Genomic DNA, 23,750 nt, shown 5'->3' with positions numbered 1-23,750 from the left:
CAGAATTCAGAATCAGATTGTCTGATCCAGAGAGAGCTGGAATCTCTAGAAAAATGGACATTTTCTAAAACAGAGGCAAAGGGTTGTCTTTTGTATGACAAGAGTGTTGAGGACTAGAATATTTTTCTTCTTCCAAAGCTGTATTTGAAATGCTTTAGAAACAAACACTGCACAAGAGCCTGTCCAAAGCTGCCAGACTGGTGAGGAATCCCAGAGCACTGTTAGCCTGTCCCTGGGAGGCAGGACTGCAGCTATGGAGTGACTTATCAGACACTTCCAGCTGATCTATAACTGGATTCCCCGTCTCACTCCAGCTCCAATTGGTTTAATGTTGGTTTTTTTGGTTCCTAGATTAAAACATGACCCTTATCAAAGGGTGCCCCATCTTTCCCAGGTGCATGGCCTCAGGAATCCAGCCTGCACCCCACGCTGGCACTGGGACAGGGATCAGGAAGCAGGCTGGTGTGTATTTACTCATTCAAGGTCTGACCTAGTGCACTCCCTGGAATAGCACACGGCAGCTTTAGACACTTGGATGAGCAGACGCCTCCCCAGACTAAATGAATTGAGGATGCATCTGTGGGAAGCCCTGGTACACTGGACTAAAATCCAATCATACCACCTCCATTCCCCCACTAATCTTATTTTTGCAGTTTCTATTACCTTCATTGGCTGCGATAGTCTGCGTATGTTTTCCATCCACCAGTCCCTCTCTGCTGCAGAGGAACAACTGAAGCATTTACTGCCCTTGGAGTAGGTTACCTGGAATGAATAAATGACACACTGAGTTCAGGCAAGCCTAGGAGCCATGGAAGAGGCTGCAAAAAGCAAGGAGGAAGATAAACAATGCTTGAGTAACAAAGTAAATATGAAAAGGGGAGGTAAAAATACAGTGGCCTAGAAGGCAGAGAGGATAAAAGGCCCATAAAACACAGAGAGCAAAAGAAGTTTGAGGTTCTATAAAAGTAAAGAAACTAAAGAATTTATATAAAATGAAGAGCACCAGAGGCTCCTCTTAAAGACTTTTAAACAAAGCTTTAATTAGCCAGTTAATATTTCTTTTTTTAAAGATTTGTTAATTGATCTGTGGCTATTAAAGCTTGCTGATTTCCCTGTTACAGCCCAGGGGCACAGGATTTGGTTACTGACAGTGCAAAGACAGAACTGACAATGCATTAGCACAAGGTAAAACCCACTGGACATAATGACTTCAGTAAATACAGAATATTTCCAGGGGTCCATATAGGCAGCAAGAGCCTAAACAAACTGAGGGAGCTGTGCTCTGCTCCAGCCTGGCAGCTCTGCTTTCCCACACCAGGGAACCGCCTCGGTTTCTTCCCCTCTTACGTGGCCTGACAAGCCTCATTTACTCTTTCCATTCATTTGTGCTCACAATTACAAAGCAGTTTGAGGCAGCAGCCTCAGAGCTAGGCTGTTGCCAGTGTTTTCCACCCAACTCCCCAAGCCTAAGCAAGCTGCAAATTGTTTCCAACCAGAAGAATGAGGCTGAAGCAAACAGGAACAGTTCCTGGATGCATCATGAGGGACCAGAGCCTGATCTGCTGGTTTACTGCCAGAATTTTCCAGGTTGTAAACAGATCTTTGTTCCAGAAGTTCAGACACATCTGACTAATCCTGCTGAAGACAGAGTGACCTGCCCCTGCCACGAGAGGTGACATGGCCTCAGCTGCATCCCAACACACAGGGCTCCACTGCTGGAGCTCTGATGGCAGGACAGGGCTCACACTCAGAGTCTCTGCCTGTTTCTGGAGCAGAGCTCGGAGCCACAGCCTGCAGCCTCTGCTGAGACAGCAAAGGGAGCTTTGGATCCTGCTTCATAGTGCAATGGACACGTCCACGGCCACTGAGGCTTCTCCTTTAGCAACTTGAAAGCACTGAGCTAATGGAATGGGGCTCTGACTGGAAAACTCATTTCTTGGTTACAGTAAATTTTCTAAATTCAATTTTAGGTGAATTTGGAGAGGGTGAACACACAGCTAATGTACATACTATTGCATATCCATTGTGCTGTATGTATCAACCATACATTTGCAAGCACACTACAAATGCTTTTCAAACTGAAGAGATTTTTCAATTAGAAAAAGACTCCTCTCTGTTCAGTGAATGAAGCCACTAGTCTCAAGGACTTCAAAAGTCACATGGTGGCTCAAGAGCCCCCACCTAAACCTCAGCAAGGCAGTGGCTGCTGCTCTGTTTTCCAGTCCCCAGTCCTGGAGCAGCATTCCCCAAGGGTTCAGGGGGATGGCAGCTGCCTGTTTTGGAACCTGTCCCTACCTCAAAGCAGAAGTCTCGTCCAAGGATACTGTTGTGAAGTGGTTTGACAAAGACTGCTTCTTCTGCTGCAAAGTCCAGAGTCTCTATGGTGCTGGCTTGGTTCAGTAAAGACTCATGGGAACGGGACTCCTTCAGCTTGGGCAGCTCACGTGGTCTGGAGAACAAGGAGGAAGGAAATGTCTTTTTTTCTCACAATTACCAAAAAGAGCTGGCAAGATCCCAGACAAAGCTGCAGCTTGTCTCGGTGCTTATTCAGAGCAACTTCCACAATTAGTCTGCAAACCTTATGAAAGTAACATTAGGCCAGTAACCCCAGACTCCCAAGGCAATATCCAGCCTAGGAAGTCCATTCCCACTGACCTAGAAATTATAGCTGCCAAGTTGTCAGTGAAAGAACAGCAGCAAAAACTTCAGAACCTAGCTGCTGTAATTTTTAAAAAGCCCATATAGGTAGCTTTGGATGTATTACTGAAAATACTTGTTACTAGCTAGATTAGTAGACAGATGTTGTGTATTAGCAGCAAAGAGCACAGGGATCCCTAAATCTGTAACCAATGCAGAATGAGGATTATTCATTACAGCAGATGACCCTTCACAATATACTTGATTTTTTAACAACAAGCCATTACACTAAAGTCAAATACACAAATTCCATCCCACTTCCCGACTGCTCATATCAGTCATTTTGCATTTTCCTTTTCAGCTGCTTCTTCCAACTTCAATTTCCAATTTTTATGGATACTTTCTTTCTCTTTTAACACATACTGTTTTCTCACTAACACATACTGCTTCTCCTTTCCAGCTGATTGTCCTGTAAATCCCTGAGCTCCGCCAGAGCTGAAATCTCCCACATTCACAGCACCTTTTCATCAAGGCAGTTTTCTCTGTCCCCACCAGTTCTTGAACACTTCTCAAAGACATTTCCCTCCCTCCACTATGCCACAGCTTTTGGCAATCAACAGTGACATTATCAAATGTGTTTTAACCCTTTCTGTACACCCCCAATATGATTTAATGCAACATTTGTGCATAGTGGGGAGCTCTGCTGTCAAACAGCACTGCAAAATGTGCCCAGTTTAGAGCTGATGTGGCTTCTCCTTCTGCCTCCAAACTGACACCTGCCCTGGAGGCTTCTGCAACAGTCATAAAGCACCTGAGGCACAGCTTGCATCTCATGGTAAACATCATGTGCAGACACATTTTTCCTGTGGCAGGAATTTAGTCAAGTCCTTCACAGCTGACCAACAAGGAGGAAGAGCACAGAGTCCCAGCTTAGCAGAGGAGGAGCTGTTGACCTGGCAGGTCTGGCTTTTGTTAAGATATTGAAGTCCCTGTGCTCAGTGATCCCTGAAGGCGAGTCCATAAATGTGGCTGCCCATCCAGCAAGTGTGACTGGGCACAAGGAACAGATGTGGAAGTAGGCAGGCATCAGCTCTGTGCACATCACTCAAAGAAAGACAGTGCTCCTGTGTTTGTCCTCACAGTATTTCCTCTTTGATTCAATCCCCAGTATCAAATGGAAAATGTTAAAATTGTTATTTCTAGAGGAAAGAAAAGCACAGCTACCTCTAACAGCTTGCCTAATTTTCAAAAGTAACTAGTACACTTCCCTCACATATACAAAAAAAACAATCCTCACATTCTTTATCCTTAGCAAAATCAAACTCCTCCTACCTGCGAGCTATAGAGGAACTCAGAGGCAAAAAAACCCCAAACATTTGGAAAAGGCATCTTAACAAAGGCTGCTTAACAAAACCTTGGGTACCACAAAGGATCCAGGCAATGCAACAAGCAGAGCTCACCCAGCTGCTCTTTTGTACGGAATGAAACGCTGAAGGTACTGGAGCAGATTCACACACGATAAGATTTATTAAACAGAGGGAGAACTTTGTTCCCATTTAATATACTGGATGACCTAAGTGCAGGCAGCAAAACCCTTTGATGGGAGGAATATTCCAAAGACAGATTTCAGATGCAAAGCAGCAGCCCTGGTAGGAGCGTTGGCTGTGCTGTGCTTTGTTCTAACAGGTTCCAGCAGCAGCTGAACCAAGGCAAACCCAAACCTCAGCCATGTATAATTGAGCACTTGCTGCAGCTAAGGTAGGGCAAGTCTAAAATAAACACACCACAATACACCACTTGAATGTCATCTCTGCAAAATCCTCTCTAATTTCTCCTCTCAAGAAAGCACTGCTGAGGTCACTTGGCTTCTGTCCCTGCCCCAAACTCTGAGCAATTCCTGTCCTTACAAAGTACTGGGAGCCTGCAGCCAGCACCCGGTCAGTGGAGGAAAGCACAGAGTGAGAACAAAGAGGGGGAAGAGGAGGGAAAGAGAAATAATTACCAAAGAAAAGAGGAAAGAAAAGGGGAAAAAGACATGTAGCAATTTCCAGTTAGGCAGAGGCTGCACTTGGAGCAAGACAAGGCAAGCAGACCTACACGAAACAACTGCAGAGCCACTTAGCAGAGCATCTCCAGATCATAGCGGTGCCACATGCCACAGCCCTTCCCTCCAAACTTCCTGCTCCCTGCTACATCTCAGACAACAAATCCTGCCTGGAGAGCAAGAAAGGCACAAACAAATCCAACAGGAGTTCTTCCTCAAGCCTCGGGTTACAGATTTCAGAGGAACAGCATGCCAGGCAGATAGGCTGGGGCCAGGAGAGCAGCCACAGCTAGGGTGAGGAAAGCTCCCTCCTTGGTGAGGAAAGCTCCCTCCCTGTGAGCTCTGCTCCCACCCCACAGTGCCAGGAGAGGCTCCTGCCTGCTCCTGGGTTGCCAGGGCACAGCATCCCCTAAGGAATCAGGGGGGGCTGGCAGGCAGCAGAGGCAGCAGGCGAGGGGCGGCCGCTCCGCAGGCGTGGCTAAGGTGACCTGCCCAGACAGAGAGGCTCCTCCTTGTCCTCTCCTACAGCTCTGATGAGATCCAGACACTAAAGGCAATGTGAGAGAGCAAGAAATCTTCCAAGAAAGCCTCCAAACAGCCTCTGGGAACAGGGCAGGGGCAAGGCAGTACACACAGCAGATGTACTCCAAGCCTGCACATCCCATGTAAGTCACACCTTTAGGAGCATCTCTGCTGCTCCACTGCTCTTCTGACTAGTGGGCTGTGAGCATTTGGGTTTGTTGCAGAGCAGCTGGAGCTCTGGTAGTTTTGTTGACTCAGGGTCCCGTGGCAGACAAATGTCAGTCTGTTCCAGCAATCCTTTGAAGTTACCATATTTAAAACAGCTCAATAAACTGATGAAGTGGCTTAGAATTGACACTTTATCCTCCATAAACATCAGAACATCCTAAAGCTGTTGGTTAGATGCAACCACATGCTTTTACAAACACAAGCACATGCATTTGTGAGCACCACAGTATAGATTTCATCTATTGATAGATCTGCAAAGCAAATCTTTGACTTGTGCCTATATCAGCAGCATCCCAATCAATACAGGCAATAATTATACAGAAATAATACTTCTCTGCTGCTCTAAAGCCTCATCTGATATGCTGAATCTGTAAAAAGGAAAGAAAATTGCTTGCTGGCTTCCTTTTGCTATAGATGCCACTAATTCATGTCCCAGTGTCCAGCAAAGGGGCTGGATTAACAGGGTCCTTCCTGTATTAGGTAGGAAGCTGCTGGGAAAATGAGTATTGCTCAGACTGTCAGCAGAGAGGTAATCCCAGGGAAGCAGATTACTGCAAACAGGAAGATCACACATGCAAAAAGTGGGGGAAGGGTTGTTTGTACAAATCTGTTTCTGTTAAACAGCTCCATTAACAACACAAATCCTGTTTTAAATTACAACTAACCTCCCATGATCAACTTTTTATCCTGTTGCTTTTTCTATCTATGTCTGTAAACAACAGAGATTGCAAAGGAACTACATGGGAGTTCAAACAGTTACCAAGACACCAAATAATTCTTACATATTCTCCATAATATCTTTCCCATAGGAAAAACAGACAGAGGAGGAACATGTCAGGGAACATTTTAAACTTCTCACCTCTTTTCACATGTTTTGGAGTACTGGTCTTCAGAGCTGCATCACTTCCTTGTAAATCAGAGCCCAGACAATGCCCTAAACCACTGACCTGGCAGCAGCATGCAACTGCCACTGAAAAAGAGCTCTCCAACCACCCCATGTTGCTGGCCCAGCCCCAAGCTGACCCTTTCTCCTCGCACACCATAATTCAGTAATTTTCCATGACAGGAAAATCTTGGTTGTAAGTCGGGAACTGGAAACCTCTGGCTTTCAGTGGCTGCCCATGGCACACAGCAGCCTATTAGCAAAGTTCTATTCTATTCTACTGTCTATAAGGCACATAGAATAAAGGGTTAAATCCTAATTGCTCTGGTTATGAAGCTCTCCTGCTGATTTTGACCTATTTAAAAGCCAACCTACAAGGCACAAAAGACTTCCAATTACCGAGCTTACCAGGGAGAGCTCTATATTACTTGTAAAACAAGCCTGTGGACATCAATAATCCAAAAGATTTGAAAAAAAGAAAAAGTTTAAAAATGAACTTTCCTTTACCAAACTGGTGTGAAAGGAAAGAACTCAGCCCAAGCACCCAGCTGCAGCCAAGTCTCCAAATTGCCTTACACCAAGCTGCTCGTCTGCATGCTTCAAATAATTCCAGCAATCCTCATGCGCTGGGAGACACTCCCCGAGAGCAGAAAGTCAAATTCAATACTTAGCCACTCTGCAAAGTCACAGGAGAGAGCCTGGACTGTAATGCAGAGAATTTTCTGCTGTTATCCCAGCTCCCAGCCCCGTGGAACGGGACCCTACCGTCTCCAGCATCACCTGCAATTCACCCGTGCTCTGCCCGTGCTGCAGCACCAGGTTTTTCCCTGTCCAAATGCTCATTTTGTAGGCACCACACCCCTCTTCATTTTCCAACTGCCAATTATCTGAACATCCTATTACTTGGTCAAGAATTCTACAAGTCTAACCAGTTTTATTATTAATTTTTTTTTTAAAATCAGAAACTTAGGGTAACTTATTTATCTGCAAGTTACACTCAGGTGTGATTAAACACTGGGTTTTTCTGAGTATATTGTTGTAGTCTTCCACTGAGATTCTGGTCTTTTCTGGCAAGGTCCTACCCAAAGCCTCATTGTCTGAATCCTGGATTTGCAAAGCCCTTCCCTGCCTGCCTGCCCTCCCTGCAGATCACAGCTTGTCTAACAGACACCTCTCAGGGTTCAGCCAAGCAGGCTGCTGAATTTCACAGCAGGAGAGTTCTCCTCTCTCCTCTGGTCTCTGCTATTAACGTTTCCAATTGGTTTGTTTTGATGGACCAGAAATGCTTAATTGATGCAGTTTCATTTCCCTGCTAAACTCAAGGTGAATGCTTCATGGAGGAGCCTGGGCTTTGCAGAGAAGCATCAGCCATTAAGAAATATCTATTTATAAAGGGGTCAAGTGAGCTTGCAGGTGGGAGAGAGTAGCCCAGCACCAAGGGGAAGGTCTGTGACAAACACTAGAGTCTTGTTCAATTTTCAGTGAAAAACCAAACAACAGCTGAAAGAAATAGGTTCACCAAGCCAGGAGTGAGGCGTCCCTCCAGAAACAAACCACTCCTCCCTCCCCTTTCCCCACACTCCAGTGTGCTGATAGCTACAGATATGCTGAATGAATGCAAGCTGGGAGTGAGTCAAGCCTTAATAATGCATTGTGTAACACAGATTTCCATCCTGACAGCTAAATCAGGGTGAAAATCCCCCACCCTTTTTTTCCAAAACCGGCATTAAATTAGAGCGAACCTGAAAAACACGGCAGGTTTTGCTTCTATGATTTACACGAGCTGTGCTATTTAACCACTGCAAAGAGACAAGGAGGGAAGAACAGGAACTCACCCAAAGTAGAAGAAGCTGTGGCTGGAGGAGTGGTACCTTTTGACCATGAAGCCCAGAGCCATGGCTACCTGCTTCCCTGTGCCCCGCCGGAGCCCATTCCCAGCCCCGCTGCCACTGGCTCATAATGCCATAAAATGACTTTTAGCAAAGCAGGAGGATTCCCACGTGGCAGTAAATCCCAACAGGGCAAAGCCCTCCCAGCTGTCTGCAGAGCTTTGCTGCAGTCACTGAGACCATATGCAGCCAGTCACAATCATCTTTGCTCCCCCTCAGTAAACAAACCTTCTGGTCCTCTTGGAGATACTCTCAAATTCCTGGCCACAAACTGGAAATATTAATTTGACCTCTCCTTTCAAACAAAATTTTCCTTAAGTCTTTTCTCATGTTTTTTTACATGTTTTATATATTATAGACACTGAGAAAACATTACAGATGAACGTGTGAGTTGAAAAGCCCAAAGGATGCAGGAGGAAACAGGCTGGAAAAGCTGTGAAAGATGCCACAGTGACACTGTGCCAGATCACCTCATGGTGAGAGCTGCTGGCAACCTGGTGAGATGCTGCACTGGCCACACACTGAACAGCCTCATTCCCACCTGCCCTGGCTCCCAAAGGAGCACAGTCTACATCCTGCCACATCAGTGACTTATAAAGACAACATATCCAATACAAAAAAACACCAGCAAACAACCTGAGCATGAGTAACAGGAGGGATGTGAATTACAGGTTACGGATTTACTCCTACAGGACACCTGGATGCTGATCCATGTTTCTCTCTCCTCTCCCTACTAACCCAGACACACTGAAATAAAGTTAAAAACCAGAAAAGGTACATTGGCCAATTGCTTTCTGCTGAAACAGGAAAATCTGATTACAAAAAAATCTGCAGCTCATCTCCATCCCTGCTCCCTACAGCATTCCTGACTCCCTTCTGTTTTAAATCAACACAGTATCCATCCTCTGTCATCATCCAACATGGCATGCAATGTTGCAGTATCCCACATCTTGATGTGCACCAGGATAACTAACCTTCCTTAGTCCAGAATTTTAGAGGTATTTATCTGTAAAATCTCCACTTTTTTGAGAGGTCCCAAACACCCCAAAACCATGAAAAGGCAGTGTGGCAGCAGCCTCTATTTCCTTCTAATCCATGCAGGGTTTTAATTTATAAAGCTGTATAATACTTTCTTTGAAGGCAGGGCTCTTGTGTTTGTCAGAGCAAGAAAAGGGAGATGCTATCAGTCATCCTGGCCCTGAAAACCTGTGTAACACCATGACATCACCTAGAATCACCTGCTTGAAATGGGAAAGGGCTGACTCACCAGGGCAGGACAGGAAAGTTCTCACTGCTACAGACTGAGAGGCTCATACAGAATAGGAGCAAACAGAAGGTGAGAGAGTGGCAATTCCTTCTCATGAATTTACAGTCAGCTCTGTGTTCAATAATGCCACCATGTGATCAAGTACCTGGATTTTATGCTTTTGTGCTTTCAGGCCATCAGAGAAAATTCACATTTCATTTCTGGCTAGTTGAAAATTTGTGCCCATGCTGGCAGGGAGTAGAAGGGGGTCTGCTTTTTAAGAGAAGGCAGCTTTGCTGTGTGCAACATCATGTCTTAAACCAAAGATGTAGGAATTAATTATAGCTACATTTATTAGCTTTCCCAGAACAATAGTGCTTCCCTGACACTACAAAAGCAGGTATCCAGCAAGAGTACCAAACTCAGGAAAGACAACCAGATTATTCATGGCAAAAGAATCTTCACATTACAAAAATTTAAGCAAAGCTGCTTTCAAACAATGGTAAAAATAGCAGGTACTTGATTACCTGGTGGCATTATTCAAGATGCTTATGCTCATTGAGTTGCTTTTATAGCCATGTTGCAACACCCTGAAAATAGAGATTTATAGGAAAACTTGCATCAGAGCAGCCTGGTGGACTACAGGAGCAAGGCCATCTAGATGGTTACTCACATCTAGTAAGCAGCAGGCTTTTCTGTAATTCCTGATGTTAACAGACCTCCAACACCCACAGCCTTGCTATCTCTGTGATTTTATGGTCTGCCTTTCAGATGGAGAAGGCAGCACCATTGATTGAAGCAGCACAGCATGACAGATAGAACTAATGAATTCAGCTGAGCTAAAGGAGAAGGGAAATGCACTGAACAATGTCAAACCACAGAAGCCTGCCGTGGCCTCGAGTACAGGCCAACTTATTTTTCACTCTATCTACTTCTCCTGCTGGGCTACCGTGGAATGTAACACAGAATATGTTTAATAAAAACAATTAAGGGACTTTTTGCAAACAGTTAGGAAACACTGTGTGTAAGAGCCTTTGCTTGCCTCATATACAATCCATTCCCAGCCTGGATCTCCAGCTGAAAGCCAAACAGGCAAAGGTAAACCAAATGGGGCACTAAGATGGTCAGAAATTACTGAGTTTTCCAGTTTTCTGCAAAACAGATCATCTGTTCCTTGTGGTAACACTGCAATAACCAAAACACCAGCACTGCAAGGGTCCTCAGTGTGCCTGAATTGCAGTGCCCATCTCTGGGCTGTGCCAGCACTGGTGGAACCACCCTGCTCACACCAACACAACTCCTCATCTCACTGCCCTGAATGCAGCAAGGCAAATTTCTCTCCAGCTGATCCATCCCATGGTTCTGTATCATAAAATTGGAAGTCTGCAGCTTATTTGAAACAGGTGCAGGACAAGGTACTGGAGTCCATCTGCTTAACCTGAGCTTTTTGACAGCTGTGAAGAGCAGCAGTTTCCCATCCCGTATCAGCAGCACGCTGCACACCAAACTTCTGACACCCCAGAGGCAGCCCCACAAACACCCCCCATGCCAGCTGGACAACAAATCCCCTTCCTGGCTCTCCTCCCCTGAGTGCACTGACGTGCTGGGTGTCAGCTCTGCACCTTACCTGTCCTCAGAACTGTTGGGAGAGGGCAGTCGGAAGCTTATATTCCTGTCCAGTTTGGATTGACTCTTTGTCCTCTTGATGGATCCTTTCAGGCGCTTACTGAAGAAGCCCTGAAATGAGAAGGTGCAGAAGTGAAGCAGGGGAACTGATGCCAGTGATGAATCACTCAAGGCACTGTTACAGAGTCCCAACACAGAGGTCTGATGCCAGTCACAGGACGGGCTGGACTGGGATTGCTCTGAGCTGGAAGACAGGCAGGGCTGGACTGGCAGTGACAGTTCCAGGAGGTGAGAGCCTCAATTGCAATAATTAGCACTATCACATTACTGGGCACTTCAATGGATGCCAACTATTATACAAGAGACCCAAACCCCACAATTATGACTTTAAAAGAAGCAATCCTTAATATCAGTATTTGGTCCTACTTCCCCTCTACATGCCATGTTTTGAATTCTTGTTGAGCTTAAAAGTACAGAAGTCTTATATTATGAGCTTCTATTGAGCCCACAATTGCAGCCAGGTCTGCCTTTTAAATTGAGATACAGCACATTAAATCTTAAAATAATTCATAATTTCAATAATTTAGGTAGCCAGAATAGAAAATTTCAAAGCATTTCACACACCAGTGGCTTCAGATATCAATTATAATATTGGTAAGATGCAAAGCTCAATTAAAAAAATCTGCTTAGGATCTAAAAATAAAATAAACCTTCAAAGAATATGTCTTCAAACTACAATTTTTCACCCAGCAATCACAGCCCAAAGCCATGCTAGTTGGAGGGAGCCTCTGGGATCACCTCCTGCTCGATGGGAGTGTGCTGCCAACACTAGGTCAGCCTAATTCTGACTTGGTCTAGCCAAGTACTGGAAACCTCTGGAGACAGAGGGAACAAAGCAAGGGGAATCTGCTTTCTGCATCTGAAGGCAGTGCTACATTTAAGACTGCCCTTCAGTTCAGTTTCTGATCCAGAGGCTCCTCAGGGGTGAAAGCTGCTATATTCTCCTGATAAAGTGGAAAAGAAAAGGCCTGATATCTAAATACAAAAAAAACAACCAACAAAAAATCTCAACCAGAAAAAAACAAAACCTCCCCCAAACAACAAAACCCACAAACTCAAACCCCACAAATGTATACAATGTGCTGGGGAAAAGGTGCTGTCAAAGGGAAGAAGTGTTTTCAGCTGTGTGTGCTGCTCACACTCTGCCCATGATACTGCACTTCTCTTGGTCCTGGTATTGAAGTGCCTTTGAAAAAGCCCTGAAATCAATAAATGCTCCTGGGCTTCTCTTGGGGCAGTTGCTGGAATTCAAGTAGAGGATGTACAGCACTTTCAAAGGCACTTTTGTCTATTCTGACCTCTCAGCATAAAAGGTAACACACCCAGCCACAGGGACTCAGATCTGGTGGACCCTGGTTCAGTCCAGTAGCTCTCAGCCTACTCCAACTGCAAACATGAAATAACATGGCTTTTTCCCCTTAAGGGCAAATAAGACAAAGCTGACCCCATGCAGCAGAATCCAGAAGTATTTATATTGAACAATTCCAAATCCCACTCAGAGAAGGACTGTGAATATTAATTTTTGTGTGCATGTACAGTTTTGAATTGGTACTGCTTTAACATGGAACATGCTCTTGGTTTAATTGAACATAATCTATACCCCAATGAAACAAACATTCTATCTGGGGTTGAATAAGGCTAGCCAGAGCTGACTATACAAAAAAATAAAACAAAACAAAAAAACAAACAAGGTAAGAACATATTTAAAGACAAAAATTTATTCAAACAAAGAGTATGCTTATTGGTCATCCTCAAAAGAGTTGAAAACATTTGCAATATTTGCTCTGTGCTGGCAGTTCATGCAGGGCCAGTGCTTACAGATGGACAACCTGGGAGCAGCATGAAAAATTCACTTGTGCCAGAACTGAGCGGAGTTTTTTGACTTCCATTTGCCAAAGGAAATGCTTTTAAATACCAAATGCAGATATTAAAAAAAATGTAGTAATGAAAAATAGATGTCTATCTGCAACAACATCACCTAACTGAAAGCTTTATTTCCTTGTACTCCTATAGATAAGAAATCCCTGCCAATGTTTATAAAGCAGCTTGCACCATTAAAAAGACAAAAACACCTTTACTGCTTTTCTTATTGTGCCGGTATTTCTCCTAAATACTTATTTCAACACAAAACTGACTCTTGTTTGGTTCTTACACCTAAATGTAATTGAGTGTCTGAGCTTTCAGAATCATCCTGGAGCTTCTTTAAAAACAGTGGGAATTTTACTGTTTAAACACCCTCAGACAAAAATATGTAAATTATTACCCAAACTGCCTGAGTTGATGAGACTATGTTCCTAATCAGAAAAGGTTCAAAATAGCTGTTAGGATAAACTAGCTAGGATGAAATTGGAAAAGAGACAGATTTGAGGTTCACAGTTAATGAGGTGGAGCTCAGTGCAAGTTGCTCTCAGAATCACAGGTTTAGGGGAACAGGGATGGAAAAGAGAGAGGGGGAGAGAGCAATGGTGCACAGCCACACACAGAGTCAGGAATAAGTCAGGGCAGGTTTGTCACCTCATCCAAAAGCACCACACACTGGCCTAAGAAAACCCAGTGATAACAACCTCTAAAAATAATTCAGTCCCACTGAGAATTATGCTCATCTCATTTGGAAGTTAAGCCACTCGACTCTCCCACTCTGCCAAGAAGCAATCTCCACAGGAGAAGGGATAATTCAGCAGGCTGTTGGAAACTTCCTCTCACAGGGAAAGCACAGAAACTCTCACCCCCAAGTATTTCCAACCCAGGGGTGGTGGTTGTTGGGGGCAGTTTAGGCTTTAGGAAAAGATGACTTTGTGCCAAAGAAGCCAACTGGCTGTTTGTCCTTAATCTGAGCAGGGCAGCACAGGAACTGTCTGACAAATTCAAAGACAGCCCAAGTATGAGCTACTCAGCTCCTGAACTGCTGCTCCCTATGGACATGATGATTCTCCACTCCAGGGAGAGCAGCCCATGCATAATAAATAATGATTGTCCTGGCTGTTTTGAAAGGGAAGGGTGAATTCAGCCATGAACAAATGAAACTGTGTAAAACCATAACACAAATCAGTCAATATTGGTCATATGCAATGGTTTCAGTGGAAGTTTCAAAGCACTAAAAGTAGGGTAAAATGGGCAACAAAAAAGGTCAATTTTACACCCAGTGCTGTTTCCTACATTAGTTCCTTCTGGGGACAAACACACTGCATCTGAGCCTTGCAATGCTTCTTGAACATCTGTAATTCTTGATGAGGAGCACCAATGCATTATTAATAACACCAGGTGGGTAACTTCATTTACAGAGCCATGAGACTCATCTGCTCTGAGGGGAAGGGCTGGATGGGTACAAAGACAACCCTCAAGTGACTGTGGATGACAGCAGAACTGCCTCCCCACTAACGTGCCTGGTGAGGACATGAAGCATTTCATTCCTTAAGCTGTTCACTAGCAGCTATCAAGGAAAAAATAGTGTCATAGCCAAGTGAAAACACTGTTCTGTGCCAGTAATGCTGTAAAGCTATGGGAGGCAAAGAAGCAGGGGAAGATGGCCAGGTGGTAAAATGGAAAGATCAAACTGGAAGGATATTCCAGGAATGAGCAGCAAAGTGCTGAAGTTTGCTATTCCTTGCAGAAGAACAGCAGAAGGACAATTTAACTAGCAAGGAGGTGAAGTTTGCTTATGAGCCCAGTAACACTCAGCATTAAAGTATTAGCAGTGACTCCCTTTGAAAAGACTCTGAACCACTTACACAGTAGAAAAGCAGAGAAAACAACCCTAGGTACACTTTGGAGGTGAGGTACAGAACAAGACAGGGACCTACCACAGCCACGTTCCACCATCTACTCATCAAAAAACCTGGCACTGAAGAGGAGGTTTGTGCACAGGCACAAAACAACAAAAAGCATGTTTGAATGTCCAAACAGAGGATAAAGCCCAATAAAAGCAGAGTGGTGTTATGTAAATCTGCCGTAGCTTTCACACTAATGCATCACTCTTCTGATTTTCTCATCTCAGCAAGAAAGCTAGAACAAAACAGAACTCCAGAAGTATAAACTGATTAAAGGCAGGCAAGAGGGGGATTTACAAATGATATATTTTAAAGACCAACTATTTATTTTAGGAACAAAGGCAAGACGGGATTATAGATGTATAAAACAAATAGAATGGAAATTACCTAAGCTCCTCATGCACCCTGTTACATAAGAAAACCAAAGGGCAATTTAACATGAGAGGCAGCACGTTTCACTGATTGTCAGGAGACTCTTCCTAATGCTATCTATAAATGAGCCCATCCAATTCACCACCACAAGATATCATACAGACAAATTTTTTTCAGCAAGATTAAAAAAGGATTATGTGTTTATATAAGGAAGAATAACATATGTAGCTGCATTAGTCAGGTTTAAAAATAACAAGAGTGAGCAATAATCATGCTTCAGGACACAAGCTGATCAACAGCAAGGATCAGGAAAGATATTTTTCCCCTGATGGGACAGCACTGCAGATTTGGCCAGATAACAATTTCAACTTTCCAATGAAAGATGGTCTACAGCCACAGGAGGGATGCAGAATAGGAGGAACAAGTTTAGGAACAGTAATAAGAAACCCAAGGAAATGCAGAGGATACTGTAACACGGGTACATTGATAATACACCTGTTAATAAAGTGCACTGTAGGACTGTGTGCACTCTGCATGATGTGCAGCCAAAAGTCCTGCAGGAATCCAATTTCCAAGTCACTGGGAATTATACTGAAAAATGCATGAAGAAGCAAGACCTACCTGATAGCCAAGAGGACCACATCAGCTTTTCAGATCCCAGTTCAGCAAGGTGTTTAGCATGGACACAACTGGGAGCAGCACCTGGCTGCCCTTGTGGGAGCTGCCCACAGCAGGGACAGCAGATGGAAGGAGCATCCTGAAAAGCCCCTATCCAGGAATTAGGGAATAAAGGTAAAAAGTCTGTCTGGAGAACAACTAAACAATGGTGATAAAAAATTAACATGATAAGAAACAGGTCACCTGAGCCTGTCAGGAAGGGCAGGCAATGATTTCCTGACCCTGGCTCTTTCCCTGGCATGCAGCCCAACATTTCAGAGCACCTTTTGATAAGGCAGCACACATGCTAATTACAAAAAAGTTATTAAAAATGAGCTTTGTTAAAGCTCGTAACATGAACCTGAGGAATGGCTGCAGGAATATCTAAAAAGAGTAATTACAACAAGTGATAAGGTATCAAGGTAGAAGGAAGGGTCCAATGGGATGTGGTGGGGATACTGGCCTGACTGCTTCTGCTTAACATCCTTGTTAATCATCCAGAAGAAAAGTTAAACAGCACATTAATTACACTGAGCTATATTAAATTAGGAGGTGAAGCGAGGGCCAGGGAGGACAGAGAAATAACACAAAGGGTTAGGAGCAATTAGGAACTGGTAACACACATTCCTGTGAACTTTAGTACCAGGACCTGGAGAGTCAATTGAAGGGAATTAAAAACACAGGAGCAAGAAAAGTGATAGAAGGGCCAGAAGGACTCATTTGCAGAGGATGCATTAATTAAACTTTGCATAGCTTGACTAAGTCATGATTTGGAGGTGAAGAATAAAACGAGTCGGCGCATATTTAAATACTACTAAGCCAAGGACAACTGGAATGTGAGCAGTGTTTAAAGCTATGCACATTCAGAGCTCCCCTACATTAACTAAGGAATAAAAGCAATTGGATAAAGTCAGGTTTACACCAAACATGACAATAATGCTCGTGCTGTTGAGGTCCACCAGACCTCAAGTGTCAGATCCTGGATATCCCCATCACCTGATCCAACACTAAAGTTTTTTGTAATGAACAAATCTGCTGTGGCAGCAAGACACTGTGAAGGTTACAGAGCCTATGAACAGCACTGTCCCAGAATAAAGACATGGATGAAAGCATGGTGAGCACCCTGGAGATAGTCAGTCATCCATTTATGCTTTCTGACACAGAATTCATAGACTAACCAACATATCTAAGGCATCACAGCACAGGCAAGTGATAAAAACTGGAGCAGATTCAAACAAATATGTCACAAGAAGTAAAGAGTAGAAAGTGGAAGGAAAAATGTAAATTTTTATTGAAGGGACAGATTTGAGCACAGCCTTTTTAATGGGGGATGCTGTGGTGCCTCACACTAATGCAAATCAACAATTCTATCTCTGCATCAGTGCTGATGCAGAATTAAAAATATGCATTTGTATGCCAGGGGGTCACATGGGCAGCACAGCTCAGACCTGTCCTACCCTGGCAGCACAGCGGGAGCAGAGCAGTGCTCTGGAGAAGCAACAATCTTGCTGACTGCATAAAAGATGAGGCTGGGCAGCCACGAGATCTCATCAAGCTTTGACCTTCACTCGGGCTCCTGCATTGTCTTCTGTTCCATTTAGCAGTACTCTTAAAGAGCAAAGAGACAGACAGCACTTCATAGATCCAATTATACCCTCAGCCAGAAACAAACCAAGGAAGGCAATCTGCAAGTAGCCTACATCAGGGTTCCTATAAAAACCATTGTATTTACTTCAAGGACTGTGCTCTGGCTTTCCTGTCTCATTCACACTTGTTCCTTTGCCTCTTTCTCATCTTTCTTTCCCCATTAGCCAGCAGACATGGATGAATCATATTATTTGTAATAACAACTCTGAGCCAAAACTGGAGAGCGCAGCGAGTCTGAAGGGTGACTTTAGAGATTCCTCTCCATCCTGCGGGAGTTCTGAGGATGTGGACAGTCCCATATTTACCCAATCCCAACTGCAGGGCAATGAGGGAATGTGTCAGGCTGCAGAGTGCCACAGCAGGGAAGGGGATGCAGGGAGACGGAGGCGCTGCCAGGACATGGTGTGTGTGGGAAGGGAAAAGCTGGTTCCTCGCCCACCTATGCGTCACTTGCCTATTGGGAGCCAGCTCCCTCTGCCTCCCTCTTTGTTCAGCCAAATAATATCCATTATTACAATTATGACTTCTCCTATATATGTATTTATAAACAGTGCACATCTGTCTATATGTGAGTAGACACATTTCTTCATCTCCGTTTTGCCACCTTTTGTGCCCTTCCCTTCTCTCTCAGTATTTCCTCCTGGGAATTGTCAAACATCAATGTACACAGCTGAACATAGATGGAGACTAATGTTTCAAGTGCAGATAAGAAAATTTGGGGCAATGGGGAAGAAAAAGAAAGGACAAGCACCAAGAGCTCTTCTTTCTGTATGTGTTGTGCAGTGTCAGCATTTGCAGAATACCCTTCACTCCCCTTGGTGGGAGATAACCAGAACAAATCATGGAATCACAGAATGGTTTGGCTTGGGAGGGACCTTAAAGATCATCTCATTCCAACCCCCTGCCATGGGCAGGGACACCTTCCACTAATCCAGGCTGATCAGAGCTCCATCCAACCTGATCTTGAACACTGCCAGGGATGGGGAACCCACAGCTTTTCTGGGCAGCCTGTGCCAGGGCCTCACCGTCCTCACAAACACATAGGACATGCTGGTCCATGTAGTGGTTCATCCTAAGGAGGAGTGTAACTACTGAAATTCTGCTTTTCACACACTAGTAAATTTAAATACACATCTTTTCTTCCAGTGCCCATGCAGGAGATAAAAAGGCAAATTTCCCAAACTTTACACATCAGCCCTTAAAAAGAAATCCCTCATTGACCACCACCACTGAAGAGACTACTTTAAAAATGCATTGTCAAGGAAATGTTTGCTTAAAGGCAATTATGCTCTTATGAATCAAAATTCCAGATGCTAAAGCAATGCCAATTAACAGTATTAAAAAAACAGATGCCTTGTTCTGAGTGAGTACCACTGCCTGTGCTTGAAAGGAAAAAACCTGCACAGAACATGCTGGAAGCTACTGTCCTATTGAGAAGAGAGCTTTTAAATAGCTGTTCTGAGAGACAAACTTAAAAAGCTGTAAAAGCAACTTATTATGAAAGTCTCAGCATAATTTTCCATCAGGATGGAAGAAGGTTAAGCTGTCCCCTGCCTTAAGCTGCTTTCTGTTAGAAATCCAAGCAGTGAGTAGACAAGGTATGGCACAGAGTCAGGGCCAGGGGAAGAATCACTGAGACAGCACTATGCTGCAGCTGCCTGTAGCCCTCCAATCTGCACTGTAGGTGACAAAGCCTGGAAAAACAAAAAAAGCAAGTTCTCTTACTATTAATCTCCTTTATATGTAGGATAAATCCCTGTCAACTAGGGACAACCTCACAGACACAAATTTGAAGCTACCTTTTGCATCCTTCACTTGCAGCTCTTCTCAGATCAGTGATCCAAGACTGAGATTTTCACGAGGCGCCCAAGTCACCTTTCCTCCTTCTGAGAGCTGGGAAATTCTTATTATCAGTCAAAGGCAGAAACATGATTCCTCCCCATCTTCTCAGCCACCTATTAGGTGTGTGCCAATCTACCAAGTTAACAGTGTGTTTGGTTTCAGCACTTTTGGCTTGAGCTCCTCTGTATTGTTAAGAAAGCTGACTTCTAACTGCAGCTTGCTCTTTCAAACAGCTCACAAGGTGCCATGCTTTAAAACAGGGTGATCCCAGCCCTCACTTAGGAGTAACAGGGTATAAATGGGTTACTCAGAACAAAACCTCCAAAGCCAGAAGCCTTGTCCCCATGAGGAGGACAGGAGGGTGCATTATGCTCCTGGGTGTACAGGTGGCCAGGCAGACAAAGCAGCAGAATCCAGCTCCACGTGGCACAAATAGCTTCTAGCTCTCTGCTGGTTTATGCCCAAGAAAATCAGCCAGGTACTGCTTCCTGAGCCTATCTGCCAGAGTCCTAAAAGCACAACACACCACCAGGGGAAATGAGAAACATTCTGCAGGGTTCTTGTTTTGAAAGGGAGCAGGAGCTAAGAAGTATCAGAGAACTATTAGAGAAGAATTAGAGAACCATTAAAACATTACTTAAGAGACAGGGTAATCATTAAAAGGAATAGTACAAAAATGAGGGGAAAAAAGGAGGCATATAAAATAAACAATACAGATAGTCATCAAACACTTCTGACACACAGCTTTCAGCTGTTAGACAAAGGCCACTACAAAGCATGTATACATCTAAAGACTTAAGCTATTACTTATAGATGAAGGCAAAGAAAACAGAATTTCTTATAAATGAAGACATGGATAGGACTTTTGAAGGTTCTCAGAGTTCCGAAATCTTCCTGGAACTCTGTGAATCATGGACTCAGTATCAAAATCTCTGAACTTGACATAACAGAATATTCTTGTATCAACTTCACATACAACTAGATCAAGGCCCTTTTCCCAGCAAGTACCATCCAGAAAACAGATCTCTGAAGTGACAGAGCATCCTTCATAGAACACAGAACAGCTGAGGCGGGAAAGCACCTCTGGAGATTATCTAGTCCCTTCCAATTTATATTATTCTATGATCCTCTGAAGTGACAGAGGATCCTTCATAGAACACAGAACAGCTCAGGTTGGAAAGCACCTCTGGAGATTATCTAGTCCCTTCCAATTTATATTATTCTATGACTCTGAAAAGGGCCCAAGTAAGGACACCCACTGTAATCACTGCTTCCTTGGTCCCTTTCTGCATTCCAATATATCATGAATTCACAGGTTGCTTTAAACACCATGTATTCTATACATTCTGACCAACCTTAATACTTGAATAATTTAACTAACTCTCATTAAATCTTTTGTTTGTTTTTAAATTTTATTTTTGAAATGACACAATGCAAGATTTATTCTGAAGTAGGCAGATTACTTGCCAAAAGTAAAGGAGAGCATGAAAACGTTCACAATATTCAAGTTAAATATTTTAAAACAAGAACAAATATTGTTGAAAATTACTGGGCACCTCATTTTAACTTGAAGCATTTGTCTTCAGTCTAATAATAGAAATGCCTTTGTGCTCCTGGACACACTGACCAAAGCAAAACCCAGGTTGTAGCTGAACAACTCTCATGCAGACTCACAGCCAACCAATCTCAGAACAAACCCCAAAGAGCTTGAGAGGAATTAACACACCTGCAGAAATTTCATCAGCTTCTGAATAAACTATAAAACCATTTCAATTTTCTATGTACTTCATTGGCAAGAGGGAAAAATAACGTGCTATCACCAACCTAAAGGAACTTGTTTCCTTGTCAGGATTGAATATGGAATGCAATCCCTGGAGGTGACTTCAAAAGTATTTATATAGGTCGCTGCCTACATTAACACTGATGCTTCTCTATCTGCAACTTTACATCAAGGCAACGAAAAGGAGCAAGTTAGGGATACATCAGGAATCTTACTGATAATATATGACACTTGACAGCAAAACCTCTTGGTCAACTGGAAATATTAATATTCCTCTGCCCCCAGGCTCCCCCAGCCTGGCTGTACACTGGGATAACTGAATCTCCTCCTCCCATCCAATGAGACAAATGCCCCAGTGCAGGGAAGGCACACTTACTGGTACTCTGAAAGGAGAAGTGTTCGGAACATCCATGGAGTTGGTTTTCTCAGAGGTGCTGGTCCCCGAGATGCTCCGTCTGCGAGGAGATCTCTCTGCTGGGACCTCTGAGGAAGAGAAGAACAAGGTGGTGAATGGGTGCCCGGGGGTGGGGAATAGTCAGGCTTTGTGCTCTGCAGGACAGAAGCCTCAGGAAAGTTTTAGTGCATTACTAAACTGCTGAATTAACCCACCTATTTACCTGTATCTTATTCACTTACTAATCTACAATGGCATTCTCACTGGCAGATTCAAGGTTGTGAATCTGACTTGACTGTTGGAGACTAAAATAAAAAGTGCTAGTAAAGATCAATACCTGGACATACTTAATATTCTGCTACTGTTAGAGAGACAGTATTCAGAGAACTTAAATCTATTTTGGTTTAGATTTAATTTTTTTACGTAAGTAGTGCAGTAATTAACAGATAACTACAACCAAGACCCAGGGAAGCTCAGTTCTAGTCCCAGCAGAATGTAATTTGGCAAAGGTCAAAGTTCGGTCATGTATGATCCCACTACTTGCTCAAAGCATGCAACCAGCAGAACACTTGTAAGTGCCTGGGTAATATGACATATAAATCTCTGCAGATAAAAAAAAAATAGGTCAACTTCTCCTCGTTCTGGCAGTATGACCTTACTAAGACACGACTTTGGCATCTTAAATCCATGCAGACTGATCTGATGAGCACGAATATTCATAAAAGCTGCACTAGTCTTTGACTAGTACAAATACTGAAATAATAGCATAATAAAGTACACACAGCATTAAAAATCTCTCCACAAACACACATCTATGCATTTTTATACAGAGCTAGATATGCATATGTATGCATACAGATACCTTTATCACAAGTGCTGCCCATCTCCAGCTCAATTGCCAGACTTTAAGGAATCCAGCTCCACCAAACACCCCCCGACACGGGGAGGGAAAAAATCACTTCCTAGCAGAAAGTCCATTGTTATCTTCTGAACCTTAAAGAACAGCAGCAAGCCGTGACTCCGGGCAGGGACATCCTGACTCCTGCCGTTCTCCTTTCCAGAGGCAGATGCTGCTCCAACTTCCACTGGGGCTCCGAGGCTTCCACTGGAGGGAACGCCGGGTGTCTCCGACCGCCCTCCCTCCTCCCCGGCGGGGAGCGAGCGAGCGGAGCAGCAGCACACAGGACTGCAGCTCCTCAATCAATCGCTCCGGCTGCACATCCTCATTAGTTACTTTCAGGCTATTAACAGACGCCCAACTGCCGGCTTCCCTGCGCTGCCGAAATTTTCCCTGTGCATCCTGATCCACAGCAGCGAGGAACAAGGTTTATGGGGAGAGACAGCCAGCTGGTGCCACGAGAGCGGCGTTGAGGCGAAGGAAAAAAAAGGAGAGAAGCCTTCTTCGGGGATAGCATTACTTGTGATGCCTTTGCATGCTGGATTTTGATTTCAGCAGAGTTATGATCCGTCTCTCCCATGGATGCTTGGAGACTGACAAAATGGAGCAGAGAGGAGGAGAGGCGAAGGAACCCGGACCCTGCAGTATCAGTGTCTCACTCGGTAGATATTTATCTTTTGAACAAAAGCAAACTGCTGACATGGAGCCCCTCAGCCTGCTTGGGGAAAGGGCTGCTAGGAGGGCGAGCAGGCTGAGGGGCCGGGCAGGTGTGGAGGAACGGGCTGTGGGCGCCATGCCCGAGCCCCCCGCGGCCTGCCGCAGCCAGCGGAGCCGCGGCCCAGAGATGCCCCTCTCTGTGGGGAGAGCCCTCCTCCTCCGGAGCTCTGCGACAGCACCGCCTGCCCCGGAGCCGCAGGGTAAGTCCCCATCAGGGCACCTTTAGAGAACAAAGCACTCGGAGCCGGGCCAGTGCCAGCCCAGGGGTCTGAGCCCTCAGTGCCACCCCCTCAGGAGCCTTTGCAGGGCTGCCCGGTTCACCTGACGCCGCACTTCCACAGCACCAGCTGCCGCCCTGGCCCAGATGAAGGGAAACTTTATTTTCTGCAGCACCTGTAAGTACTGCTCTGCCCAGAGATAATTCTTTATAGCCTATCTCTGCCATTCCCATGTCCATGTAACAAAGGCAAACGGGATTGATGTATTCCATTGGAACAGGGCTAGAGTGAGCACCTTTGATCTCACACTCACTAGGAAGGAG

General features: G+C 44.4%; 1 protein-coding gene across 10 annotated transcripts in view; it reads right to left on the bottom strand.

Moving 5' to 3' along the window:
- The window catches only part of RASAL2 (RAS protein activator like 2), a 163,893-nt gene that overhangs the window by 24,777 nt on the left and 115,366 nt on the right, over positions 1–23,750 (bottom strand). For all 10 annotated transcript variants that reach the window (XM_039730192.1, XM_039730193.1, XM_039730194.1 and 7 more), the window contains exons 4-7: positions 21,577–21,683; positions 11,077–11,186; positions 2,296–2,449; positions 664–762 (exon numbers count right to left, since the gene is read on the bottom strand). In XM_039730192.1, coding sequence (XP_039586126.1) covers positions 664–762; positions 2,296–2,449; positions 11,077–11,186; positions 21,577–21,683 — 470 coding nt within the window. The remainder of the gene's footprint in view (positions 1–663; positions 763–2,295; positions 2,450–11,076; positions 11,187–21,576; positions 21,684–23,750) is intronic.

Source organism: Passer montanus, unplaced genomic scaffold (genome assembly GCF_014805655.1).
Source record: "Passer montanus isolate IOZ18808 unplaced genomic scaffold, ASM1480565v1 scaffold71, whole genome shotgun sequence".
Classification (NCBI taxonomy): Eukaryota; Metazoa; Chordata; class Aves; order Passeriformes; family Passeridae; genus Passer; species Passer montanus.
The sequence above is the reverse complement of the archived record's forward strand: the minus strand, read 5'-3'. Positions and strand labels throughout refer to the sequence as shown.